This window comes from Cnephaeus nilssonii (genome assembly GCF_951640355.1).
Source record: "Cnephaeus nilssonii genome assembly, chromosome: 1".
In the NCBI taxonomy this organism is placed as follows: Eukaryota; Metazoa; Chordata; class Mammalia; order Chiroptera; family Vespertilionidae; genus Cnephaeus; species Cnephaeus nilssonii.
In genome coordinates, this window is record NC_137072.1 from 28611176 (window position 1) to 28636037 (window position 24862).

Below are 24862 nucleotides of genomic sequence, written 5' to 3' on the forward strand. Positions count from 1 at the left end.
GACAAAGGGTGCGACCCCCACTCTCTCGGCAGAACTAATGCTCCGACAGGTATATCAAAAATGCTTCCCCATAAGCTGGGACATGGGAACATCATGCTCTGAGCAAGGCAGCGCTTTTTCCCAGACGAGAATGAATGTACCTGGAACAGACGGCGCTGATAACACAGAGCCACTGCATTCACCCCATTGTGCGTGCCGTGTGTGCCCCGCGACACAGTGCAGCTCCTGGTGGCAGCAGAAATGTGTTCCTGGGAGGAACAGAGAATACACTACAGAGGGGGATCCCCAGGGGACGTCAGCGGTGGGTAGTCTCATTCTGACCCGCGGAGTCTGAGGCCACCTTCCATAAAGCTGCACGGTGCCCAGGGGCGACTCTTCCATCCCATGGAGCCCTGACTCACTGCTGCAGGCCGAGCCGCCTGAGAAGGGGGCCCCCAGAATGCTGAGAGCCGGCGCTTTGTCCTTTTCACCTGCAGTTCTTTTCTTTTCCTTTCTAAATGCTGCTGTCAGTGCGCTCTGCTGTAAACTATCCGTGCACAAATAACAATAGCTTCCTGGGAAAGAGCTGCTGCTGCAGGCGATGGGTCGGTGCCAAGAGGAGGGTGAAGCCAGGAACGCCACAGCATTCAGAGTGCAGTTTCAGGGTAATCGCTCAATTCCACTAGGGACTCTGGCTCGGCACCCACCATGGAAGCTGGCTCCAGTGTCTCCTCTGAGGGAACTTGGAGCCCCACCTCCTCCCAGATACCTTGGTTTTCTTATTTTCTTTGTTTAATGCTTAAGGACAGACCATTGCTGGAATCTAGTCTCTGATCTTGGAGTTCATGAGAAGAAAGATGGGAACAAAAGCGGGCAGTCAGTCAAGGAGGCTTCAATGGTATGTCAGGTTTACACCAAGAGGAAGAAATCACACATTCCCAAATGCCTACTCCTGTACTTTAGCGGCTTTCTGAGAATTTCTGACCTTGAGATGTGAGATGTCACTGTCCTAGGCATGTCCCCTTTCCAGGCTATGGCAACTCCCGTTGCTCAGCTAAGGTCAAGGAAGCAGGAGCTCGCTCCCTCCCCATCACTGAGACGGGAGGCCAAGAAGCTCTGGCAAAGGAAGGTCTGCATGTGCTTCCTTCCATCTGGGAATGAATTAACCAGGTCATGCAGGTCAAGGAGCAAATATCCAGTTTTCCTCCCTCCTTCCCTAGCTCATTCGCAGACAGGGCCCTCAGGGGGCGGGAGGAAGGAAATGCACTGACCAATGGACAAGCCAGGCCAGGGCCCCCCCGAAAGAGGGGAAAGCTCCTCCTTGTATGGTTTTTCAGGAGAAAAGGTGTCCTTTTCTCCCTCCACTTTCCTCTCCAGATTGATCGAAGGTCCCAGGAAAATGACCAGGAGCAAATTCAGACAGATAAGAAGTTGCTGAGACCCAGGAGACCTTGTCCTGATAGCTAACAATGTAAAGTACATTTATTCAGTGAGCTCCTGTCCGTGCAGGGCACTGTGCTTTACTTTACTCTCCAGAGGGAAGTTTACTTTACTCTCAACTGGAGGGAGCCCCTTGGGGCCTAAGCTGCTGAGGAAAGTACCCTTGAGAGAGGAACTACGGTTGCCAGATTCAGCAAATGAAAACACAGGATGCCCAAGTAAATTTGAATTTCAGATAAACAGCAAATAGTTCTTTAATGTAAGTATGTCTCGTGTTGTTTGTCTGAAATTCAAATTGCACTGGGTGTCTGGAGTCCTAATCAGAGGCCCACTGCCCTTTCTCCATCATTTGTGCTGCCTTCCTCTCCTGTCCCCCTCCTCTCTCTGGTTCCTCCTCCTGTGGCCTTCTAGGAACTTCTGAGCTCTATTCCTGCACACAATCTTGCTTTAAAATCATTTGTTCATCATCAATCACTGTTCCAGGCTGTTATGTTCTAAAGCCATGCATCACGAATGTCAATGTTCACAGGGACACCTGGGGATCTTGTCAAATGCAGTCTTGGATCCAGCAGGTCCAGGGCAGGGCCTGAGAGTCTACATTTCTGACCATCTCCAGGTCATACTGATGCTGCGGTCCATGAGGCCTCTGATCAGCAAGGCTCTAAGTGTCCTAACTGGTACATGGACAGAGATTATTGTTCTTCTCATCTTTGTTTCCGATATTTTCTATCATCTGCCTGTCATACACCTATCTGGATCTCTGGATATTTATTTTTCTATCTACCATCTGTCTATATCTAAATCTCTGTGTATCTATATATCTATACCATCTATCTATATCTATTTACCTATCTCTATATCTATCTATCTATCTATCTATCTATCTATCTATCTATCTATCTATCTATCTATCATCTTTACCGTGCTTACTTTATACAAACATTTGGGAAAGATCAGTGTGAAAGTCCAGGCCACTTAAAGAGAAATGAAATCCCTTTGGTGCAGGGGGTCATAAGAGAGAAAGGAATGTAGCACATTGACATATTCCTTCTGAAAAGCATGCTTTCCTTGGATACTGTGGATCTTAAAAATATAACCCACTCTGAAATAGCCTCTCCCTCCTTGATGTCCTACGAAGGCCAAAGAATCCACTCTGAGTATTTTACATTTGCCAAATTGGGAAGTCCTATAGACCTGAAACAGTCCTGGGCCTTAAGAAACCTGGGCCCTTGTATGAGCAAGTGGGAATCTTTATGCGTTGTGCATAATCCTAAGGAAGACCTCTGCGTGGATTAAAGGCAGCTCACGGCCTTTAGTTATGAAGAGGATCATTTCCATTTCCCTCTCTGTTTTGAACAAATATTAAGTAAAATAAGGAGGCCTGAGACACTATGTCTATTGTTTGATCAGATTTTTTTTCCTCTTCTATCATATCTCAAATTTATTTGTTTCTGTAAGAGTTAGAGCTCCTCCTTTTAAAAAAATAAATATTGAGTGTTTGTGTTTTTGCCACAGATGATACCCAGTGCTCCTGCCTTGGAGACATTTAAATTTGCTTTTTCTCTTCCCTTGCAGCTGTGACCTAGTTAATTGTAGGTGGGAAGCAAACTCTGAAATCATTGGACTTTCTGCTTTGCTTAGAAATCTTCCTCCCTTAAAATTGTAGCATGTCCTCCTTAATAACAGGAAGTCAGGTTCTGAGATCAGCAACATTTGTGTTTTTTGTGCATTGAGATAAAGAAGAGTACGTGTGTTGCCTGCAGTTTCCTGGGATGGGGGAAGAGGGGAGAGAGAAGGGAGATAGACAAGAAAATAACTCAAAGATGAGTCACTCATTTCCAAAACAAGAGTCTAAACGCTCTTTGTTGAGGGCAGATTGTAGCCTCTGAATGTTCTGGCCTCTGGGCCACGGGGACAAGGGGGTGAGTGATTCAGGGTCTCAGTGTGGCTGCTTGATTGCTGCCTTTGGGGGACTCCAGCCACTAAACTATCACATCCTAAGAAACCATTTTATTTTAGAAATAAATGTATGTTGCTTACATTCAGGCTTTTCAAATCAATAATTAGGCCCTCTTGGTGGGAAGGAAAATTCAATTCCTTTTAATAAAAATGTTTCTTTTAACTATTTAATTATTTTTTCAGGTGAGGGAGCAAGGAAGAGTTGGGTGAAAAGTCCTAAGTGCACCTTTCTCTTCTGCATACGGAGAAAGAGTCCTTGATTAGCCCCTACCGGGCTGGCTGCCCTGCTGGAGTGTTTCTTCCATGTTTCTCTTGAGATGAGGGTGTCAAAGAATGAAACTAAACAGTGAATGCAGGAAGTGACACTGAACTTCTTACTTCCATTTCTGTCAGCCACCCGAAATGCAAGAACTAAGGGGTGTCCTGGGCCTAGGTCAGAGGTTCTCAGTGTGGTCGCTTGGCCAGAGTGTCAGCCTCATCTGAGAACTTGTGAGAAATGCCAATGCCGGGCCTACACTCCGGGGGATTCCGATGCAGGCTGGCCCACGAGAACCTCTGATCTGGACTCTTAGACATCATCTCCAGTTACAGGAGCTCATCTGCAGGACAGTGACCTCAGTGCCAGACGGTGGCTCTTTTCCTTGGCTGCACGTTAGAACCCCTAGGCTGCTTGTTAAAAATTGTAATACCAACTCCTTCCCCAGACATAAACTCTCAGTCCCTAGAGGTGGCCTCCGGTGAAAGCATTTTGTAAAAGCTTCCCAGATAGGCAGCCAGGGTTGATAACCATTGGTCCATGGGAAAGGACGGACCAGGTCGGGGAGGGTTGCTGATACCTGGGAAAGGGAGCTGGAAGCTCTTAGTACAGGGCCCGGGGACATGGGGAGGGGAGGACTGCGGGGGAGAGGCCTGCAAATTTGCCTTTCCAGGCAATGGAGATGTCAAAAGCCGCTAGTGGTCTCACTGTCATCATTGGGCACAACAGGGGTGGGAGGGGCCTCATTTAGAGCCAGCTGGCAGGTGTCAGATCCCTCCTGGCTAGTCCTGTTCAGCTACCGGTGTGACAAGTGCCAACACTGCACCTGACTCTGCACCGACCGCGTCCGGCAGAGTCCAGGAGGCAGAGATGTTGGCCAATGGCTGAGGGGGTGCCAGGGACCCGCATGTCCCAGTTTTGGTTGTTTCCTCCTAGCCCAGGCCAAGTCAGCGGGCTAGTGCCCTTGACCCTGCCCTGGGTCTGCTTTCAAATGGAGGCTGGAGCCGCTAGTGCTGCTGTCCTGACACCCTGCTCCACTCTTGCTAACCCTGCTTCTAGGAGGGAGCCCTTCTTCAGGTCAGAAAGAACCCTAATCCCTCTCCGGTGGCGTTCCACGTCCTGGTGCCTGACCCTAACTCACACCCACTAGCCTATGTTCAGGGTAATTTAAATGGGGCCACAGTCTCAGCCTCAGTGGGCACCACTCATGCCCAATCTCCTTCCCTTGCCCCCCGGCCCTCAGAAGAGGAACCAGCCTGCCTTACCCTGAGGCCCACAGTCATGACCAGCAGAGTGGTCAGTGCTGAATGTCCAGGGGAGGGCCACAAAGGGTGCCTTGGCCCCAAGTGTGTGAGCTGGACGTCAGAGCTGGACTCAGATCTGGCCTAGGAATGAGAACGCAGGTTAAGGAGATGTCGTAAAGGGCAGGGACCCCTGAGGCTCATGCACGCTAAGGAGCACCGTTCACCCAGGGCCACCAAGCAGGACGCATTGGGGCAAACAAATGTTAAGTGTCTGTCTGGGGGCAAAGGTCCAGCCTGCCTCAAGGGAGGCCCAGGACTAACAGGGCAGAAGCAGTAGGTGAAAATATTAGTATCCAATGCCATGGCACTTCCTCAAAAACTGAAATCACCATGTGACCCAGCGATTCCAGTTCTGGGAAAGGAAAGCAGAGACTTGGACAGTTATTTCTATGTCCACGTTCATAGCAACCAGAAGGTGGAAACAACCCAACTGTCCATCAATGGATAGAAGGACAAACGTAAGATGAAATATTATGCGACCTTTAAAAAGAAGCATATTCTGACACATGCTATAACATAGATGAACCTTGAAGACAAATACTGGATGATTCCACTTACACGAGTCACCTAGCGTAGTCCAATTCATGGACTCATAGACGGAAAGTAGAGTGGTGTTACCGAGGCTGAGTGAGGTGTTTAATGGGCACAGGGTTTCAGTCTTGCATTCTGGAAATGAATGGTGAAGACAGTTGCACAACAATGTGAGTGGTACATTGTATGTTATGTCTCTCTTACCACAATTTTACAAAATCAATATCTGGCCCTAACCAGTTTGGCTCAGTGGATAGAGCGTCAGCCTGTGGACTGAAGGGTCCCAGGTTTGATTCCGGTCAAGGGCATGTACCTTGGTTGCGGGTACATCCTCAGTAGGGGGTGTGCAGGAGGCAGCTGATCAATGTTTCTCTCTCATCGATGTTTCCAACTCTCTATCCCTCTCCCTTCCTCTCTGTAAAAAATCAATAAAATATATTTTTAAAAAAATCAATATCTGAAACACAGAAGGTTGTGGGGTGTGAAACCCGACAGGTAAATGCTTCCATGTGTCACACAGGACCTGGGCCTGGGCTGTAAATACACACTTAATTTCCTGACACGCCTGCCCCCTGGGCTGCTCTGGCTTCACATTTTGAAATCCATCCTGATTTGGGTAGAGGAGGAGGGGTGCTCCCTTGAGGGAGTGCCTCAGCCCTTATTGTGGTCAAACCCAGGAAGGGGCTCGCAGACCTGCCAGTTACTGGTGCTTAATTAACAGAAGTCTGGCCCAGCTGTGCTACAATGAAGCCATTGTCCCAGGTTTATTAAGAGACACCACCAGAAGGCACTTAGCTCCTAAGCTGCTCCTCAAAGGAGAATCTTAAATCATCATCTTTGTTTCAAGGGGGAAATAACCAACACCCTGATCCAATTTCCTTCTCCTCTAGTGGAAATTTACCTCAAATTGTACCACACACGGACTTTTTTAAAAATAAAAAATTCATTACATTCTGTTTTTCATGACAAATCAAGCAATAAAGTCCAAGCTGGTTTTCCTTATAGATTTTCATATGCCTTCATGGCTTAGATAGGTATATTTATATTTTTCCTCTTAAGTCGTTAAAGGAGTTCAATTTCTGTCCTTAGTTTATTTCCCTGGCCCTCCTAGCCCTCTATTTTTGGGTTGCCAATTGTGGAAATGGACCTCATGCAGCCCTGGCTGATGTTACTCACTCAGTGGTTAGAGCATCGGCCCTGACTCCGAAGGGTTGCAGGTTCGATTCCCAGTCAAGGACATGTACCTGGGTTGCAGGTTCTATCCCTGGCCCTAGTTGGGGCAAGTGCAGGAGGCAACCAATGTATGTGTCTCATATCCATGTTTCTCTCTCTCTCTCTCTCTCTTCCCCCACCCTCTATCCTTTCCACTCTCTCTAAAAATTAAAAAATCAATGGAAAAAATATCTTTCGGTGAAGATTAACAATAAAAAAAAAGGACCTCATGCATATTCGAGCACACACTGAGCCTTGGGTTAAGTAAATGTTTCACTTATATGGGCTGCTTAGTGTCTGTCAGAAATTGGCAGGACTTAGAGGAGATCCACATATAGTCATGCATCGTTTAACCACAAGGATACATTCTGAGAAATGCATCCTTAGGCAATTTTGGCATTAGGCAATTTGTTCGAACATGATAGAGCACAGGTACTTACTCAAACCTGTGGTATAGCTTACTGCACACCTAGATTATCAGGTAAGCCTGTTACTTCTACACTACAAACCTGTACAGGATGTTACTATATGGAATACTGCAGGCAATTGTAATACAGTGGCATTTATCTAAACATGCCTAAACACAGAAAAGGTACAGTATAAAAGATAAGAAATGGTACACTTGTATAGGGCACTTCCCATCAATGGAGCTTGCAGGACTGGAAGTTTTTCTGAGTGAGTCAGTGAATGATATTACTGTACACTAGTGTAGCCTTATAAACAGTGTACAATTAAGCTACACTAAATTTATTTAAAAATATATAGGGTGTCCTCAAATAATGTATACACACACTTTGAATAATTATAAAGGCAGTGTTTATTAAAGTACATTTCATTTTCAAAATTGAGCTATCAGCTCATACAGTGTGTATACATTTTTTGGTACACCCTGTAGTTTTCTTTAATAGCAAGTTAACCTTAGCTTACTATAACTTTTTAACTTTATAATCTTTTAAAATATTTTTTAACTTTTCAACTCTTTTAAGCTAACACTTAGCTTAAAACAGAAGCACATTGTAACAGCATTACGGCAGCTAGGATGTCACTAGGAAACAGAAACACTTCAGCTCTGTTATAATCTTATGGGGCCACTGTCATATGCAGCGCTTGATGGTAGAGGGAATTTCGGTGGCTGATCAGAGTAACCTGGCAGGACCGTACCTCCTCCCCCTCCACACACTTGCACTGTGCCAGGTCTCTATTCACCTGCTTCTACCTGCAGGTCACTTGTGTCCCACTGGGAACTTGCCTCTGCCCTAATGGGAAGGGTATAAATCTCCTGGCAGACAGTGCAGGGTCTGGTCTGCTTTGCTTTCCCTTCAGTCTTCAGCCAGCCATGACCACTAGGCTTGCTTCGTTACATATCTTTCATGTGTTTGCTCTTAGTCCACCTAGTTTCTGGCCTCCTGGTCAACACAACCTCTGGAGTCATTATTCACAGGTATTTTGATTGCTGGCTTTGAACTTGTTGATTTATCTTGAAATTCTGGATGACCCTGGATGTCTGTGATGACTGTCCTGATTTCCTAACCATAATTTGCCTAGATCTCCAACCCCAACATTGTTCTTGGTTTTCCAAACACTGTTGCTAAATCCTAAGCCATTCCTACTATCCTTGGTCAGCCATGGATACAAACAGACTATGCTATCTATAATTTAAATGGTTCCAGAAAACAATACTCCAAATAGTTTTATCTATGAGATCTCAGTGAGAAAGCTCAGTAATAAAGTTCTTCAGTGTAGTCTAGGCAACTGAAAAAATTAATAAGCTTATCCTAAAACAGCACTAGTTTTGTAATATAGAAGTTCAGTTCATCAGCTAACCCCATCCCCATTGACCAGCTCAATATACAAAACTCATGGTTGCTTTTTGTTTTGTTTTGTGTGTTTTGGGGTTTTCTGGCATTGTTGTTATAGGTGTTGCACCCTGAGAAGACTTTTTGTTAAGTGTAGGAAATGTGCTAGACTAGAATAAAATAGATTTTTTTACCACAGCCACGTTGGAATACAGTCTCTAGAACCAGGCATAACTGTGGACTGGTTGGAGTCCTTACCCTTAGACTTAGTGATGCTAAGGATGCAGTGCATTGGGTGGAACAACGTGCTGGTCAGCAGACAGTCTCCCGCTGGGTTCTTCAGATGGCCAGACAGCTTTTACATCTCTGTGTTCTCTCTCCCCTTGGGAAAAGCATCCTAAGAAATAGACACAAAAACATAGCCTAGAAAATGGCTTCCGGAAGTCATTAGCTCACCCAAATTGTATCTGACCCACAGAAGCCACACTGACCCCACCTACATTAGCGAGGCCATTCCATTCCCATTCATCAATCTCTTGTGTTGTCATTGTCACGGAGTGTCAAGTCTTCATTGCTGAATAAGAAGGGGGACTTAGGGCTAACACTAACACTCAGGCTCTTTCAAAAATGGTACCTACTTCCTGTTAAGGACTTTAAGCTACTCCAGGGTAGATGTTATGAAGATGTGTCACCCAAGAGCAGCAGGAAAAGTCACAGCCTATACTTTTATATAAAACTAGTGGCCCAGTGCACAAATTTGTGCACATTGAAAGGAAATTAATTAGAAGAAATGTTTTATTATCGTTATTTGCCCTTTCTCTATAATAGAAGTGTCAACCAAACACGATTGACAATGACAGATGGAAACACACATGTGCGATTGGCACCAGCAAGAGCTTATGTATGGTGCATGCACGAGTCAACTTAGCCTTTTATATGTATAGAATGAACTTGCTTAGACCTGCTTTCTGATTTAGCTAAACTTTTTCCAGCCCAGTGAAGCACCCCAACTTCTCTTTCAGGTAATTGACAGCAACACAGCAGTAAATACCAACACGAAGCAGATTATTATTGTAGGTCACGCTGGGAGAACAAAGGGTAAAATATTTAACTGCAGCAGTGTTTCACTATATTCTGTGCAGTGAGAAAACCTGAAGTCATTTTCAAGGTCCACCATTTCTTACTTCTTTTCAGTTGGGTCAAGTTTCTAAGCTTTCTAAATCTCCATTTCCTGGCTAATGAAAAGAAAATAGGATTCCACTGAGTCTCCTATCTACCTACTCCAGGACTTCTGTGAGGATCAAATGAGACAAGGCATGGGAAAACGCTTCACAGACATTTGGTTACAGTGTAAAGTGTTTCCACCTGGTTATAAAGCAAATCATGTTCCTAGGCTGAAGAAACTGCAAGGAGGCTAGTCATTGTTAGGGAGAGGAAGCTGGGCCTTGCTACATGATGTCATTACCTGGCACCCACAGCTACTGTTTCCGGGCTGGGCTGGGCTGTGGGCTGCATTTTGTGCCATGGGGTCTTGGCAGAGTTGGCTGCGATTTGGTGGTCTGTCACTCCGGGGTGGTGGCGGGGCCTATGTCCTACTTGGGGGAAGCCAAGTGTTGCTTTGTAGGTGCCAGGTTGGCGGTGCCATTTCTCTGTGCATCATGGCAGCTCCTGCATTGAGCATCTACCCTCTAGTGGTCAGTGCATGTCATAGCAACCCATTGGATGGAGCAAAGGACACTTAGTATATTAGCCTTTTATATATATAGATAGACAATTTCATTCATTCAGTACTCATGACATTCGTATTAAGTCCAAGACACCAGTGATGCCAAAAAAAAAAAGCAGGATTGCTAAAATAGAAGGAGGAGTTTCAGAGAAGAAAGAGACTTTACTATAAATGAATAACATTTTTAAGTAAAACCCTCTAATCTATATATATATAAAAGCCAAGCAACCAGAAAGATGAAATGATCAGAATGACTGTTTGCTATGATGTGCACTGTGGTGGCTAACCGGCCTGATTGGGGCCCCGATTGCCCTCCCAAGCTCCTGCGGCCCCTCTCCCTGGCCAGCCAACCCCCTGTTCCCTCCCCCTGGCCTGCAGGTCCTGATTGCCTGATAGGGGCTGGGCCCTTGACTGGGACAGGGAACCAGGGGTGGGTGGTGGCAGATGCAGGTGGCAAGGGAAGGTGGAGGGGGGAGGCAGGGAACCTGATCGGCCTTGATCACAGGCCGGGCCTAGGGACCCCACCCATGCGTGACTTCTATGCACCGGGCCTCTAGTATATTATAGACAACATACTACAGTAGGTCTTCAAATAACATTGTTTAGTTCAATGTCATTTCATTATAACATTGATGAGCTCTAGTTTATGTTGATTAGCCTATGGTAAAACTGGTTTCATTATATGTCATTTTTCTTAAAGTTGCATCGAAGATGTTAAGTGAAGACTTACTTACTGTACCTGCAGTTGGGTCAAGGGTTAAACAGAACTTAAGTTATAGGTGAAAACCCAGGGGGCTTTTATCCCTGTTTACCTCTTATAAATTCCACTTGCTTTCCTTTAAGTTAGAAGAGAAATGTTACCTTCACAGCTTCTAGACACAAATTTTCTAAGGTCTTCGAGGTTCCCACTGGGAGAGAAAGTGTTAATTCTCTTTCAGCCACTCTCCTGTGGACATTAACTCATCTTCACCTCGTCCAGTGAGAAAGGAGTGGTTCCCAAGCTCTTGCCCATCTCAGTGGAGACCCACTTCTCAAGCAGGTGGACCCTCCCCTGTGAATAGGCCATTCCATTCCCATTTATCAACAGGCCCCAGACCAGGGCCCTTCCAAGTGTATGTAACTTCTAAATAAAACAAGGCTTATAGGTTTTCACATAAGGCTGTGATCACATAAATACATGCTGTAAAATATATACTTGAAAATCATCCTCGGCCACTGAGTTCCATGGAAACCAAATACCCAGAGAATGAGAAAAGAGCTGGGGCATTTAATTTCTCATTCAGGGCCTGGACGGATTTAATTCAGACAGCCCGGTTTTATTTCTGTTAAAGTCTGGCATGTATATGTGAACTGACTTTCGTAACCCGGGTAATTGATAGGATGACATCACTTTTATGGCCATAAGACCACTTGTATAATGGCTTGTGAAGCTTGGGAGAAATATTTCTAAACATAGCTCTTGGCATGCAACTCTGGAGCACTTAAGCCAGAGGGCAGCTCCTGCCTCCCCAAACTACTTTCCCAGGGACCCAAAATATGTTTATATACACAGCCAAGCATTTTTCAAAAAGCATTCTCCTTCCCCCACAAATGAACAGAGTACGCTCCCTCGCGTTTATATAAATGGCTCTCCCGGGTTCTCAGGTTGAGGCCTGATGACGCAATGATGACCGTCAGAGCTGGGACATTGTCCAGACCCAAATATGGGATTAACTGTGTGAGTGAGAGTCCTGAAATGCCTCAGAATTTCAAAAGCTTGTTTGGGTTTGGGTTTTGCACGTCGCCCACTCACTTTACCATACAAGTGCTATTTCTAAAATCCTTTCCCCAAAGAGCTGGCCCTGGGATTATAAAGTGACAAAGGGGAACTTCCAAAACTGTTTGGACTTTGGCCCCAGATGGTGGGCGTGAGAGTGTCATGAGCAGAAGGAGGAGTGGGTGGAGGGGAGCTGATGGTAAAGAAAGAGAAATTGCTGGAATCTTATGCACTCTCCACCCGTCTGTCTGTCTGGGGCAGCAGGCTTGGGGCTAAGCCAGGGAGCAGGAGGCCAGCACCCTACAGCCAGCCCTTTTTGCTTGCTGCTCACACCCACCCTACACAATGGCCATGCCATAGAATTCATTTAGGAAAGCAGGAATGCTACCACTTCATACCCACTAGGATGGCTAACATCAAAAAGACAGGCAATAACAAGGTGGACGAGGATGTGGGAAAATTAGAACCCTCAGACATTGATGGTGCTAATGTAAAATGGTGTAGTTGCTATGTAAGATAGCTGGGCAGTTCTTGAAAAGGTTAAACACAGAGTTACCAGCAATGCCACTCTTAGGTGTCCACCAAGAGAAATGAAAAATGTACATCCTCCCAAAAACGTGTATGCAAATATCCATAGTAACATTATTCATAATGGCCCCCAAAGTGAAGACAACCCAAATGCCTACCAGTACCACTGATGAATGGATAAACAAAACATAGTTTATTCATACAATGGATTTTTATTCAGCAAGAAAAAAGAGTGAAGTGCTGATACTTGCTACATGAATGAACTTTCAAAACATTATGCTCAGAGAAAGAAGCCAGTCCCCCAAGTCACATTTATAATAATTTATAATAATTTATAATAATAAAAGCATAATATGCTAATTAGACCGGACATCCTTCCTGACGAGCTTCCAGACAAAGCTGGGGCTGTGAAGGAAGCCCAGGTCCCAGGTGCCAGAGGGAAGCTGGTGCCTGCAGTCAGGGGAAGACCTACTCTTGCATGAATTTCATGCATCGGGCCTCTAGTTTATATAAAATGTCCAGAATAAGCAAATCTATAGAAACAGGAAGTAAATTAGTGGTTGCCAGTGTCTGGGGAAGGGAGGGATGCCAGCTAATGGGTACAGAGTTTCTTTTGGGGTGATGAAAATGGCCTAAATTTAGATTGTGGTGGTGGCTGTACAAACCTGTGAATATACTGAAAAACCACTGAATGTACACTTTAAATGGACAAAGAGTTCTGCATATACTTATATCTAAATAAAGTGGATTTTTTTTAAAGAACATTAGCAAAGAGCTATGGGATTCCTTCATTTAACGAATAAGCACGCAGCTCTGCCCCAGACCAGCATTTTGGTTACACGTGGAGATTTAACAACAAAAGCATTCCGTGGATGGAAGAAACAAAATATGCAATAGATTTCCACCTAAGTTTGAGTCCTGTGTTGGAAGTCAGGAGGGGATGCAGAATTGAAATGTGAGTCTGTAGTGAGGAGCTGAAAAGGTCCATATGTGGTGCAGAAAAGGTAGCTGCACACAAAACCCAAGAGGAATCTGCTTCCTAAAAAGCTGAAAATATGACCAACTACTGCTTCTGACAACACCCTGCTCTCCCCTTGCTGTTGTGGATTTATTTCTTCTCCAGCACCTTCTCAGGCTCACTTTGGAAATAGTTGCCTATCGATCCTCTTTAGTTCTTCCAAAAGAACAGATGCGGCTTATTAATTTGGGTTGGAATGTCTGGGTATTTTGGGTCTCAACTGAACTGGGCTTTGATGTTGGAGAAACTGCCCTTTACCTTCAGATTCTATCAGTAAAAGATAACAACTAAGAGAAACTTTTAAAAAAATACTATCTGTGCCCAGCCAGTGTGGCTTAGTAGTTGAGTGTGAACCTATGAAGCAAGAGGTCAGGGTTCGATTCCCTTCCCTGCAGGAGGCAGCCAATCAATGATTCTCTTGCATCACTGATGTTTCTATCTCTCTCTCCCCCTCTCCCTTCCTCTCTGAAATCAATAAAAATATGTTTTAAAAAATACTATCTGTGTCTCCCGGTAGCTGACTCTGGCCTGACATGGAGTGTAGAAGTTCTCCACTCAGTCTTAGGGCTGGCATTTTCTGAAATAGACGTCAATAAATAATCACCAAAGAATTAACACGGTTACTTTAGCTTGCATTTCTGAATATATTTCTCTGGTTGCTATACATATACTTGTCCAAATGTGTGATTTCCTGTGTCTTCCTCTATTTGAAAATTCTGTTCATAATTTTGTTCACATTACTTGCAACTTAGAGTTTTTGAGTTCTTCTCAAGGCGGTATTTGTTTGAAAATCCCTAAAGTCAGGCAAAGGCATTTATGGCTTTAAAAAATAGGTTTCTCCATCTTTACAAAAACAGCAACCTAGAGTCTGGGAGCAGGGACAGAAACCACAGAGGTGTGCAGACGGAGACAGGGCATAAGACGAACAGCGGGACAAAGTGGCAGTGGCTGGGAAAGCGGTGGCACTGGAAGTGCCGGGCAGTGCCCTCATGGCCCTGGGTGCCCTGCCAGTCCCACCGCCTCCCCTCCTTTGTCCTGGGCAGGACCTTCTGGCTTCACGGTGCCTGCCTCCCTCCAGGGTCAGCACCAGATTCAGAGTGCTCAGCCTTGGTCCCTTCCCGAGGAACACAGGACCAACACTTCTGTTCTACTTGTAATGCTCCTCCCCCCAGGGCATACGACAGGCAAACACACACGACTGACCCAATCCTGCCACATAACTAACACTTGGACCCTTTCACCCCAAACATTAGCAAAAGAGTTCATGAAAAGATGGGTGATAACGGTGATTGCTTTTAATTATGTCTTCCTGGTACCTCAATGATGTTGCTTACCCTTTAGACACCATGAGGTATTTATTCATTATTCTTTGTTTGTGATCAATTGACTGAGTAGTAAGCTACTTAAAAAAGCTCAATTTTCCATGATTTTTTAGGACAGAAAGTGATTAAAAGGAGCTGGGAGTCAGTAAGACAAGTCTAGGTTATTTATTTGCCTGATGATCCCTGGTGTCAGGTCCCAGCTCCATCACAATATCCATGTGGCCTGGAAATGCTACTCTGACCCTCTGCACTATGATTTCCTCCTCTCTGAAATGAAGGTGTACACGCACACAGACACACACAAGACATACAGATACACATATACATATCCACAGACACGCAAACAGACACACATGCATATACAAACACAGACAGGCACACAGAGACACATATACACAGAGACACACATACACACACATCTGTGTCTAATTGCTCTGGACATTATAAATCCCTTTAAAAGCAAGGGCATCGTGGTCAATGGCCGTGTACTATTTGCATGCACAGCCTATCAGACACCATTGGGGCAGCTGCCCTGCTTAAGGCTGAATTGGCAGCACAGAGTCTACAGCAGAATCAGAGCTATGAATGAAGAGACTCAGCCAGTAACACTGGGCAGCATCCTTCACAGCACTGGGGCATAACCAGTTCCTCTCTCCTGTGCTTGCGAGGGCTGGGGACATCTGCTGATATTGCCAGGCTCAGATTGCAGGTGCAAAGCAAGTCTCCGAGTTGGACGTCCCTGTCCCCATGAGTGGTAAAGAATTCAGAACAGTTTAAGTAGGTCTCACGGTTCTCATGAATTAATATTTTGGTATTCAGGCATGTTTTTAAAAAGCCTATGGCACCTTCGGACTTAAAAGATTCCCAGACTATAAGCTAAATATATATTTAACTTTTAAAAAAAAATTAAAGTCACATTATTTAATCAGAGAGTAAACAGTATCTTTAAAACTGTCCCTATCTATTCCATAATTACACACTTAAGACAAGAGCCTAGTTCCCAGCCAGAATCCCCAGAGGATGGACAGCATGAGCTCGGGACACAGGCAAAAGCTAACTGTGATGTAGCTGGTTTTTGTTTTTTCTTGAAAATACCAAGGTGGTTAGGTATTGTTAATGGGACAATCGTCTTCCCCATACCATTTGTTTTTTACCTTTTTTTAATCATTCTTTCACATATCTTTCTTTATTTCTTCCTTAAATAAAGCTATCTCTTTCCTTCCTTCTTCCTTAAATAAAGCTATCTCTGCTGATGGGGTGTTTGTAGAAAGGCAAGATTCCTTAGTATCCCCCCTTTCATTCCAGGGTGTGTGGAAATAAAGGAATAACATCCAGGCATAATGTTTTACCTCAGAGCCATCACTCCTGGGAAAATGATTAAAATTCATCAAAGCAGAGTTAAATGAAAATGAGCTTCCCATATTTATTAAATTAACTAGAGGCCTGGTGCACGAATTTGTGCACAGGTGGGGTCCAGCCGGTCCACCCCCATCGGGGCCAATAGGGTAGGGGCCAGCCGGGGAAAAGGATCATGGGCGGTTGGCTGGCTGGCCCCTCCCCCTGGTTGAACTCCCGGTCGAGGGGACAATTTGCATAGTAGCATTTTATTATATAGGATTAATGTATCAATTCATGGAAGAAGAAAAGGGATTAAGAGAAGATGATGTGGAGAAACAAATTTTGAAATGATCTCAAGAGCTTCATGTAATCAATAGTAGGTAATGTCCTTGAACTATCTGATCATGATAAGTGCTCCAAAAAATAAATAAAATCAGGTACATACCATGCTCTGTGTAATTCACTTTAAGTATATTGTCTCATTTAATCCTCACAACCACCCTATGAGATTGATATGATTTCTATCTTACAGATAAGGAAATATGTTAGAGAAGTTAATTTGTCTGAGGTCACACAGTAGGTGGTTGGGCCAAATTTAACCTCAGGTATGTTGGACTTCAGGACATTCCAGTACTGTACTATCATTCTGATGCTATTAAAGGTTCAAGTTGAAGAGATGTGGGTGGATGGATGGATGACTGACTGAATGGGGAAAATGTGCACATGGCAAACACCCCTCAGTAACTACTATGGCTTTTCAAGGCTATCCAACCAAAATGCTATTGAGACTAGACAAGCCTCTTCTCTTAACTGTCCAGGCTGTGTTGTGGCTAAACCTCTCCTACTTATTGCCTCTCCTTCCTGCTCTGGAATCTATTAAATTAGGATGCAGATGCCCTTATAAAACAGGGTTTAAAATAATCAAACTCAAAACAACTAACATCTCATATAATTGTACCCTGTTCAGCTGGGTGTCTTTCCTTGGACTGAGATTCACAAAGGGCTGATCCAATACATAGTAAAGTTGTAAGAGCTTTGGAGAAAGTGGAAATGTGGAATATTTTGCCTTTACCTCCTTTATCTGCTTTCCTCCCAAATTGAGGAGGTTGATATAAAATCTATCAGATAAGCTTTCTTACAGCCTTTTTAATCCTAATCTCAACTTGGAAAATTTTCAAAGAAAATGCCTGTGTTTTTATAAATTGGACACAGAAATAGCAATTTCTCCAGGGTTGATATAAGACGGGCCTTTTGGCTTCGCCATGCAGACACTTGTTGCTCTCTAAGTTTGAAAGAGTTAAGAGGAAAGATGGAATGCCTCGGGAATGTTGGCGGGGAGGCCCAGCTCTCTCCTCTCTGCTTCTCACCCTGGACGAACTCCCGGGAGCCAGGAGAACTCAGTGATGACTCTGGGTTCATGCTCTTCCCTCAGTTCTGCCCCAAAAGCCGCCTCTGCGTGCTGGAGAGGGAGGGATGTGCAATTTTCTGCGGGGTGAGGCTTGTTTTCACCGTGTCCCTGGAGAGTTCCCAGACACAGGGAGAAAACATTTGAATTAGGAGCCATTGGCTAATCCTTGCTGGAAAACAGGACCTGAAGGGTAGTGGGGGTGGTGAGGGAAGGTAAGGGAGAGAAGAGTGAGCAAGAGGAAACAGTTATTTTGACTGCATTTTTTCCTTGCCTGATTAAATCTAGTGACATTTGAACTTTGCGGTACTAAAAGAACCCAGCTCTGAATGTGGGGCCTGGGACCAGAGGGTAAAGGCGGGGCCTGGAGCTGGCTTGGCTGCTGGTCGCTTGGCGCTGGGGACCTGCTCTGTGGCTGGGACCAGCTGGTGTGGGACCTGACTTGCCGGGCGCTGAGGACGTGCGGAGGGGAGAGCCTTCGGGTCCTGCAGCTGATGCAGAAACTATGGTGCTTCTCCAGGGCTGTCTACCAGGTGGGACCTGCAGCTCCTCTTACGTTGCTTTGCAGCATGAGAAATGTGGGGAATGGTGGCGGAAGGGCAGAAACTATTGTCCCATGTTTAGGGTTATGGAGTGTGTTGTAATAAATGTGGGGGGCGTGGTTAGCGTTAAGTGAGCATCCTCTTCAAGGTACCAGGCACTGTGAGAGGTGATTGTAAGCAGTATCTAATTCAGTTTTCCAAACCACCAGATAAAGTAGGTGCTATGTCACCATTTTGGAGATGAGGTTATTGAAACTCAGAGGTCTTAAGTTGCTCAAAGTCACCCAGCTGGTAAATGGCAGAGCCCTGCAATTTAAACCACAGGTTTTCTGGATACAAAGATGAGGATGCTCCTTCCATGAGTTCATACTCCTCTTACAAGAGACTTTGTTTTCTCAAAGTGCATGTTGGGGTGGTGACAAGCTGGTAAGGGACCTGTGGCTGTGGGGACAGGAGGCCAGGAGGGGAAAATGCTGAGCAACAATAAGAAGTCTTTGTTCTCACTTCCGTGTCCCTTTGGTGGTTTACATAGTGGCCCCTGAAGCCAGATATTCATACACACTTCTTCTCAAATGTAAGAAAAAGAGAAAATTTTCTGCAGGAAGGTAGTCCTGAGTCAATTGGCTGGAGGTGCAGAGCCCTCCAAAGGGGGAGACAAGAGTGTCTCTGTCCCCTGTTCATCCGCTCAGACTGCTGTCGTTTTGCCACGGAGACTTCAGTCCCCACAGCCCAGCCCAGAGGAAGGGGCCAGACTGACCTGGTGTGGTAGGGGGTGTCACCAGCTCTTCCTCAGTTGACAGTGGTGTTTTGTATCCCAGTTTATTTCACTAAGTCAACTTGTGTGGTTTCGGCCCCCTCTCCTTGTTAGCTGGCTCACCACATGCTTGGAGCCAAGCAGGCACAGCTGGTCTTTGTATTTTTAGGCGTAATTTGGCGGCGCAAATCCCTTAATGAACTGTAATGACTAAACAGCGCAGGACCATGTAGCCCCCTCCCCGCCTCCCCTCCTTGAGGAATGTCTGGATGCATGGAAGTGACAGCTCCTTGGAAGAGGTGCCCAGGAGCCTGGGTTGATTTTACAGAGGAGCATGCCCTCCCAGGACCCCTCCTCCCACTTCTTCTGCCCATTGGCAGTCGGACTGAAGACCGTTCCAATGGTTTCTGGAAACGAGATTTTCCCCAGAATAATTGTGTTTGAAGGGCATGTATGTATTGTTTTACTAATAATAGCAAATATGCCCATAACTGGTCATACATAAATGAAGTGTGAGTCTTACAAGTTTGAAACAATCTAAAAAATTTACACAATATTTCCAACGATGATTTGCAAATCTGAAAGAAACCTGGAAAAAAAGCCTCCCTGATTAATCACGTGGTTGGTTTGTCTACTTGAAGATTTTTCTGGTTTAGAGTCAAATCTCAAACAGCTTGGAGTTTGGGAGTGATTTCTTAGTCAAGGAAATTCTGTCTTAGCTGTTGCTGTGCTTGTGAATGAATTTGAGGGCCCTGGCTTCCTACCTCCATCTCCCACCTTCTTTGTACCTCCTGTTTGCCTTCTCAGAAAGTTCTATCACCACCAAGATTCTAAATCAAGTAAGCCCCACTTCAAGGGGCTTTTTCAGGACTTCCCTTAATGTTATAAGTGTTCTGAAAAGTATATTGAAATTTATCGGCTGCCAGGTTAGGGGAAAAAAAATAAATTGTTCCCACTCAACCGCTATTCAGTTTGTCAGGCATGGAGCAGCAGCTCTGTGTCTGCCCTTCGCCCCTCCCGTATAGAGTGGGGGCGGTGGCTTCACAGCCCCATAAGAATCAGTAAGAATTAAGTGAGGGCATGTGTTGAAGTGTGCTGCAACACCAAGTGCATACAAATGGGAAATGTTGTTGTTTCTTAATATACTGTATTCTTACTGCTTTTATCTTGAGAAAAGTTTACCAAAAATGTCTATTTTTTAGCGGTAAGGTGACTAATGGCCATTTTATGTATTTTGTTTGGAGAATTGTCTAGGACAGTGGTCGGCAAACTCATTAGTCAACAGCGCGGCAAACCGCGGCTCGCGAGCCGCATGTGGCTCGCGAGCCGCAGTTTGCCGACCACTGGTCTAGGAAAAACTCTGTGTTTCCTTTTACTGTCACACTACTACACTCTTACACTCTTAACACTTCTAATGCCAAATAGGAGGATTTCCCACACACGGAGCAATTCTGACACTAACTGGAGTTAGTACAGACCCCACAGGTTAAGGGCTTAGTCCCACAAGACTGTCCCCCAGTTCAGATGCCAGTCCCAAGTAGGTCCCAGGTTACCCACAACTCTTTCCAGCTTGGCTACAAAATGGAGGTTCCCATAAGCCCCTCCCTGGGTTTAATCAGTTTCTAGAAACAGCTTAAAGAACTCACAAGCACATTTACCACCGTTATTGTAGGATAAAGTGCATAATAAAGGGTACAGATGACCAGCCAGATGAAGACATCCATAGAGTTTGGGAGGGTCCCAAGTGCAAGAGCTTCTGACCCTGTGGAGTTGGGGAGTGTGGTCCTCCTGATGTAGAGATGTGTTCACCAACCTGATGAAAAGCTATTTGAACCCCGTGATTTGGGGTTTTTATGGATTCTTTGTCACATAAGCATGATCGATTATTAACGTAATCTTCCTAGAGAACGGGGTGGGGCTGAAAGTTCCAAGTCTCTAAGCATGGCTTGGTTTCCTGGTGACCAGCCCCCACCCAGGAGCCCACGCAGAGTCACCTCATTGGAAATGCCAAGGGGTTTTGGAAGTCTGGGTCAGGAGCCAGGGTCAAAGACCAAATGTTAACACAAAAGATGCTCCCAGTGCTCTGATCACTTAGGAAATCACCGGGGTTTCAGAGCCCTGTGCAGGACCTGGGACAGAGACCCAAATACAATGTTTCTAGTAGTTCATAGCAATGCTTTCATGGCTTACAGCTTCTCACTGGCTAGGGTGATGGTTGTCAAACCCTGGCTGGACTTGAAATTCAACTAGGGAGCTTTTACTATCACCCATGCCCAGGCCCAACTCCCGGAGATCCTGAATTAATTGTTCAGGGCCTGCGTATTGGTATGTTTTCAAAGCTTTCCTGGTGATTCTAATGTGCAATCTAGCTGGAGAGCCCCTGAGCTGAAGGAGGCTCATTCTACGTTCAGGTAGCAAGCAGATGTTTATGAAACCCCCAATAATAAGCAACATTGAAATCACTGAAGGAAGGGGATGCTTTAAAAATGTATGTATGGCCTTAGCCAGTGTGATCAATGGTTAGAGCATCCTCCCAAACACCAAAGGGTCACATGTTTGATTCTCGCTCAATGGCACAAACCTGGGCTGCCGGTTTGATCCCTGGCCCTGGTTAGGGCTTGTGTGGGAGGCAACCAATTGATTCTCTCTCTCTCTCCCTCCCTCTCTTTCTCTCCTCTTTTCCTCCCTTCCCTCCGCTTCTCTAAAAAGCAATGGAAAAAAATCTCCTCGGGTGAGGATTAACAACAACAAAAATGTATGTATTAATTTCATGAGCCCCACCTTAGACTTCATGATTAAGAATGTCTTAGAGCGGGGCCTGGCAATCTATATTCTTAGCATGTGATTCACGATATGAGTAGGAACCACTAATAGAGAACAGAAAGTATTACATGGCCCATAAAAAAAATAAGGATCAGAGTCAATGACTTGACAAGATCATCATGAGGATTAACTCAGTTCAAATTATGTTCATTCCTTGGCCCACACCAAGCACTAAATAAATGTTAGCTGCTTTTATTATTATTGCAAGAATGAACATGATCACCCACGTTTACCCAACACTATGAAGAGAGTGGGATTTGTTACTCGGGATGGCAGTGACCATCTTTGGACCAGGGTTCACCTGCAGCTCCGGAGGGGGGAGCTTTCCTCATTTCCACGCTCCCCAAACAGTGGCTCCAGAGGTGCAGTGGCCCTGCAGGTAGCTCCAGTCTCCTCTCTGCAGGAACGCTGGTCTTTCTGACGTGCCTCTGACCCAGTACTTCTTGATCACATTACTCTCCCAGAGAGTGGTTATTTGTGGAGCCTGAAATGTCCATAATCAGGGGTGGGGAAGCTTTAAAAGGAAATAATTTTTTAAATAGTACAAATTTAGGTGTGCAAAGAAAACCAGAGCACATTACAAATAGAAGAAAGCTGACAAATTTCATAAGCATCACAAAATCCAGAAAAGTGACACAAGTTTATTAATTAACTGCCTAACAATCTCTATTAATACTTTTCCCCCTATGTATTTTGGCTTCCTACTCTTTTTCTTATTTTTTATTTTTCAATTACAGTTAACATTGAATATTTTTATATTAGTTTCAGATATACAGCATAGTGGTTAGACATTTGTATAACTTATATAGCAATCTCCCCAATATGTCTAGTACCCACCTAGCAGCATATATAGTTATTACAATATTATTAATATTTCTAATTTATTGATTTTAGATAGAGAGAGGAACATTGATTTGTTGTTCCACTTATTTATGTATTTATTGGTTACTTCTTGTATGTGCCCTGACTGGAGATCAAACCCCAACCTTGGTGAATCAGGACAATGCTCCACCCCGGTGGTCGGCAAACTGTAACTCGCGAGCCACATGCGGCTCTTTGGCCCCTTGAGTGTGGCTCGTCCACAAAATACCACAGTCTCGGTGAGTCTATTTTGAAGAAGTGGCATTAGAAGAAGTTTAAGTTTAAAAATTTTGGCTCTCAAAAGAAATTTCAATCATTGTACTGTTGATATTTGGCTCTGTTGACTAATGAGTTTGCCGACCACTGCTCTACCCAATTGAGCTACCCTGCCAGGGCCAATATTACTGATTATATTCCCCTTGCTTTACTTATATCCCCAAAACTATTATGTAACTAACAATTGGACTACTTATTCCCTTCACTTTTTTTCACCCAGTCACCTAATCCACCTTCCCTCTGGCAACCATTAAATTGTTCTCTATGAGTCTGTTTCTGTATTGTTCATTTATTCTGGTTTTTAGATTTCATATATAAGTGAAATTGTATGATATTTACCTTTCTCTGCCTGATTTATCCCACTAGAATTACCCTCTAGGTTCATCCATGTTGTCACAAATAGTAAGATTTCGTTCTTTTTTATGGCTGAGTAATATTTTATTATATATATATATATATATATATATATATATATATATCTATATATCTATATATATATATATATATCCTATATAATAAAAGCCTAATATGCTAAGTGTCCAGTCATCTGGTCAACCAATCAAAGCGTAATATGCTAATGATATGCTAAGGCCACTCAAATTCTCACTATGATGTGCACTGACCACCAGGGGGCAGTCGACCAGTCACCTATGATGTGAACTGACCACCAGGGGTAGACCTCTGACTGGTAGGTTAGCTTGCTGCTGGGGTCCGGCAGATTGGGACTGAACGAGATGGGCTGGACATGCCCTGGAGCCCTCCTGCAGTCCCTCCCCGGCTGGCTAATCTCCCGTGTCCCTCCCAGGCCCTGATTGTGCACTGGTGGGGTCCCTTGGCCTGGCCTGCACCCTCTCGCAATCCGGGTTGAGGGACCTTCCCTCTCCAGGGCACGAATTTCGTGCACTGGGCCTCTAGTATATATATATAACCTCTTCTTTATCCACTCGTCTATTGATGGCCAGTTGGATTGCTTCCATGTCTTGACTGTTGTAAGTAATAATGCAATGAACATAGGGATGCATATATCTTTTCAAATTAATGTTTTGGATTTCTTTGGATAAATATCCAGAAGTGGAATTGTGGGGCCATAAGTAGTTCTACTTTTAATTTTTTGAGGAACCTCCATACTATTTTCGATAATGGCTGCACCAATTTTCAATTCCACTAACAATGAATGACGGTTTCATTTTCTCCACCTCCTCACCAACACTTGCTGTTGGTTGATTTATTGATGATAGCCATCTGACAGGTGTCAGGTGAGCATCTTTCATATGTCTATTGATCATCTATTTGTAGAAATATCTATTCAGGTCCTCTATCCATTTTTTAATGAATTGTGGTTGTTTTTGGTGTTAAGTTTTATAAGTACTTTATAAATTTTGAATTATTAACCCCTTATCAATGTATCATTGGCAAATATTTTCTCCCATTTGGTAGGTTGTCTTTTCATTTTATTGATGGTTTCCTTTGCTGTGCAAAAACTTTTTAGTTTGATGCAGCCCCATTTGTTTATTTTTTCTTTTGTTTCCCTTGCCCCAAGGAGATATATCAACAAAAATATTACTAAGAGTAATGTCAGAGAGTTTACTGCCTATGTTTTCTTCTAGGAGTTTTATGGTTTTAGGTCTTACATTTTAGTCTTTATTTTGAGTTTATTCTTGTATATGGTGTAAGAAGATGGTCTAGTTTGTGTGTTTTGTTTGTTTGTTTGCTTGCTTGTTTTTGCATGTAGCTGTCCAATTTTCCCAACACCATTTATTGAATAGACTGTTTTTACCCCATTGTATATTATTGCCTCCTGTGTCATAGATTATTGACTATATAAATATGGGCTTATGTCTGAGCTCTCTAATCTGTTCCATTAATCTATGTGTCTGTTTTTATGCTAGTACCATGTCATTTTGATTACTATCACCATATAGTATAGTTTGAGATCAGGTAGCATGATACCTCCAACTTTGTTATTTTTTTCTTTTCAAGATTGCTTTGGCTATTCGGAGTCTTGTGGTGCCATATAAAATTTAAGATTATTTGAT

General features: G+C 44.2%; 1 protein-coding gene across 2 annotated transcripts in view; it reads left to right on the forward strand.

The window, feature by feature from the left end:
* FRMD4A (FERM domain containing 4A) overlaps positions 1–24862 on the forward strand; it is a 341454-nt gene that overhangs the window by 12273 nt on the left and 304319 nt on the right. The window contains exon 1 of one of the 2 annotated variants that reach the window (XM_079778678.1): positions 17994–18103. The exons of the other annotated variant lie outside the window; for it this stretch is intronic. Within the exon in view, the coding sequence (XP_079634804.1) occupies positions 18065–18103 (39 nt within the window). The 5' untranslated portion in view covers positions 17994–18064. Of the gene's footprint in view, positions 1–17993; positions 18104–24862 lie in introns of those variants that run through there. 2 annotated transcript variants of the gene reach the window in all.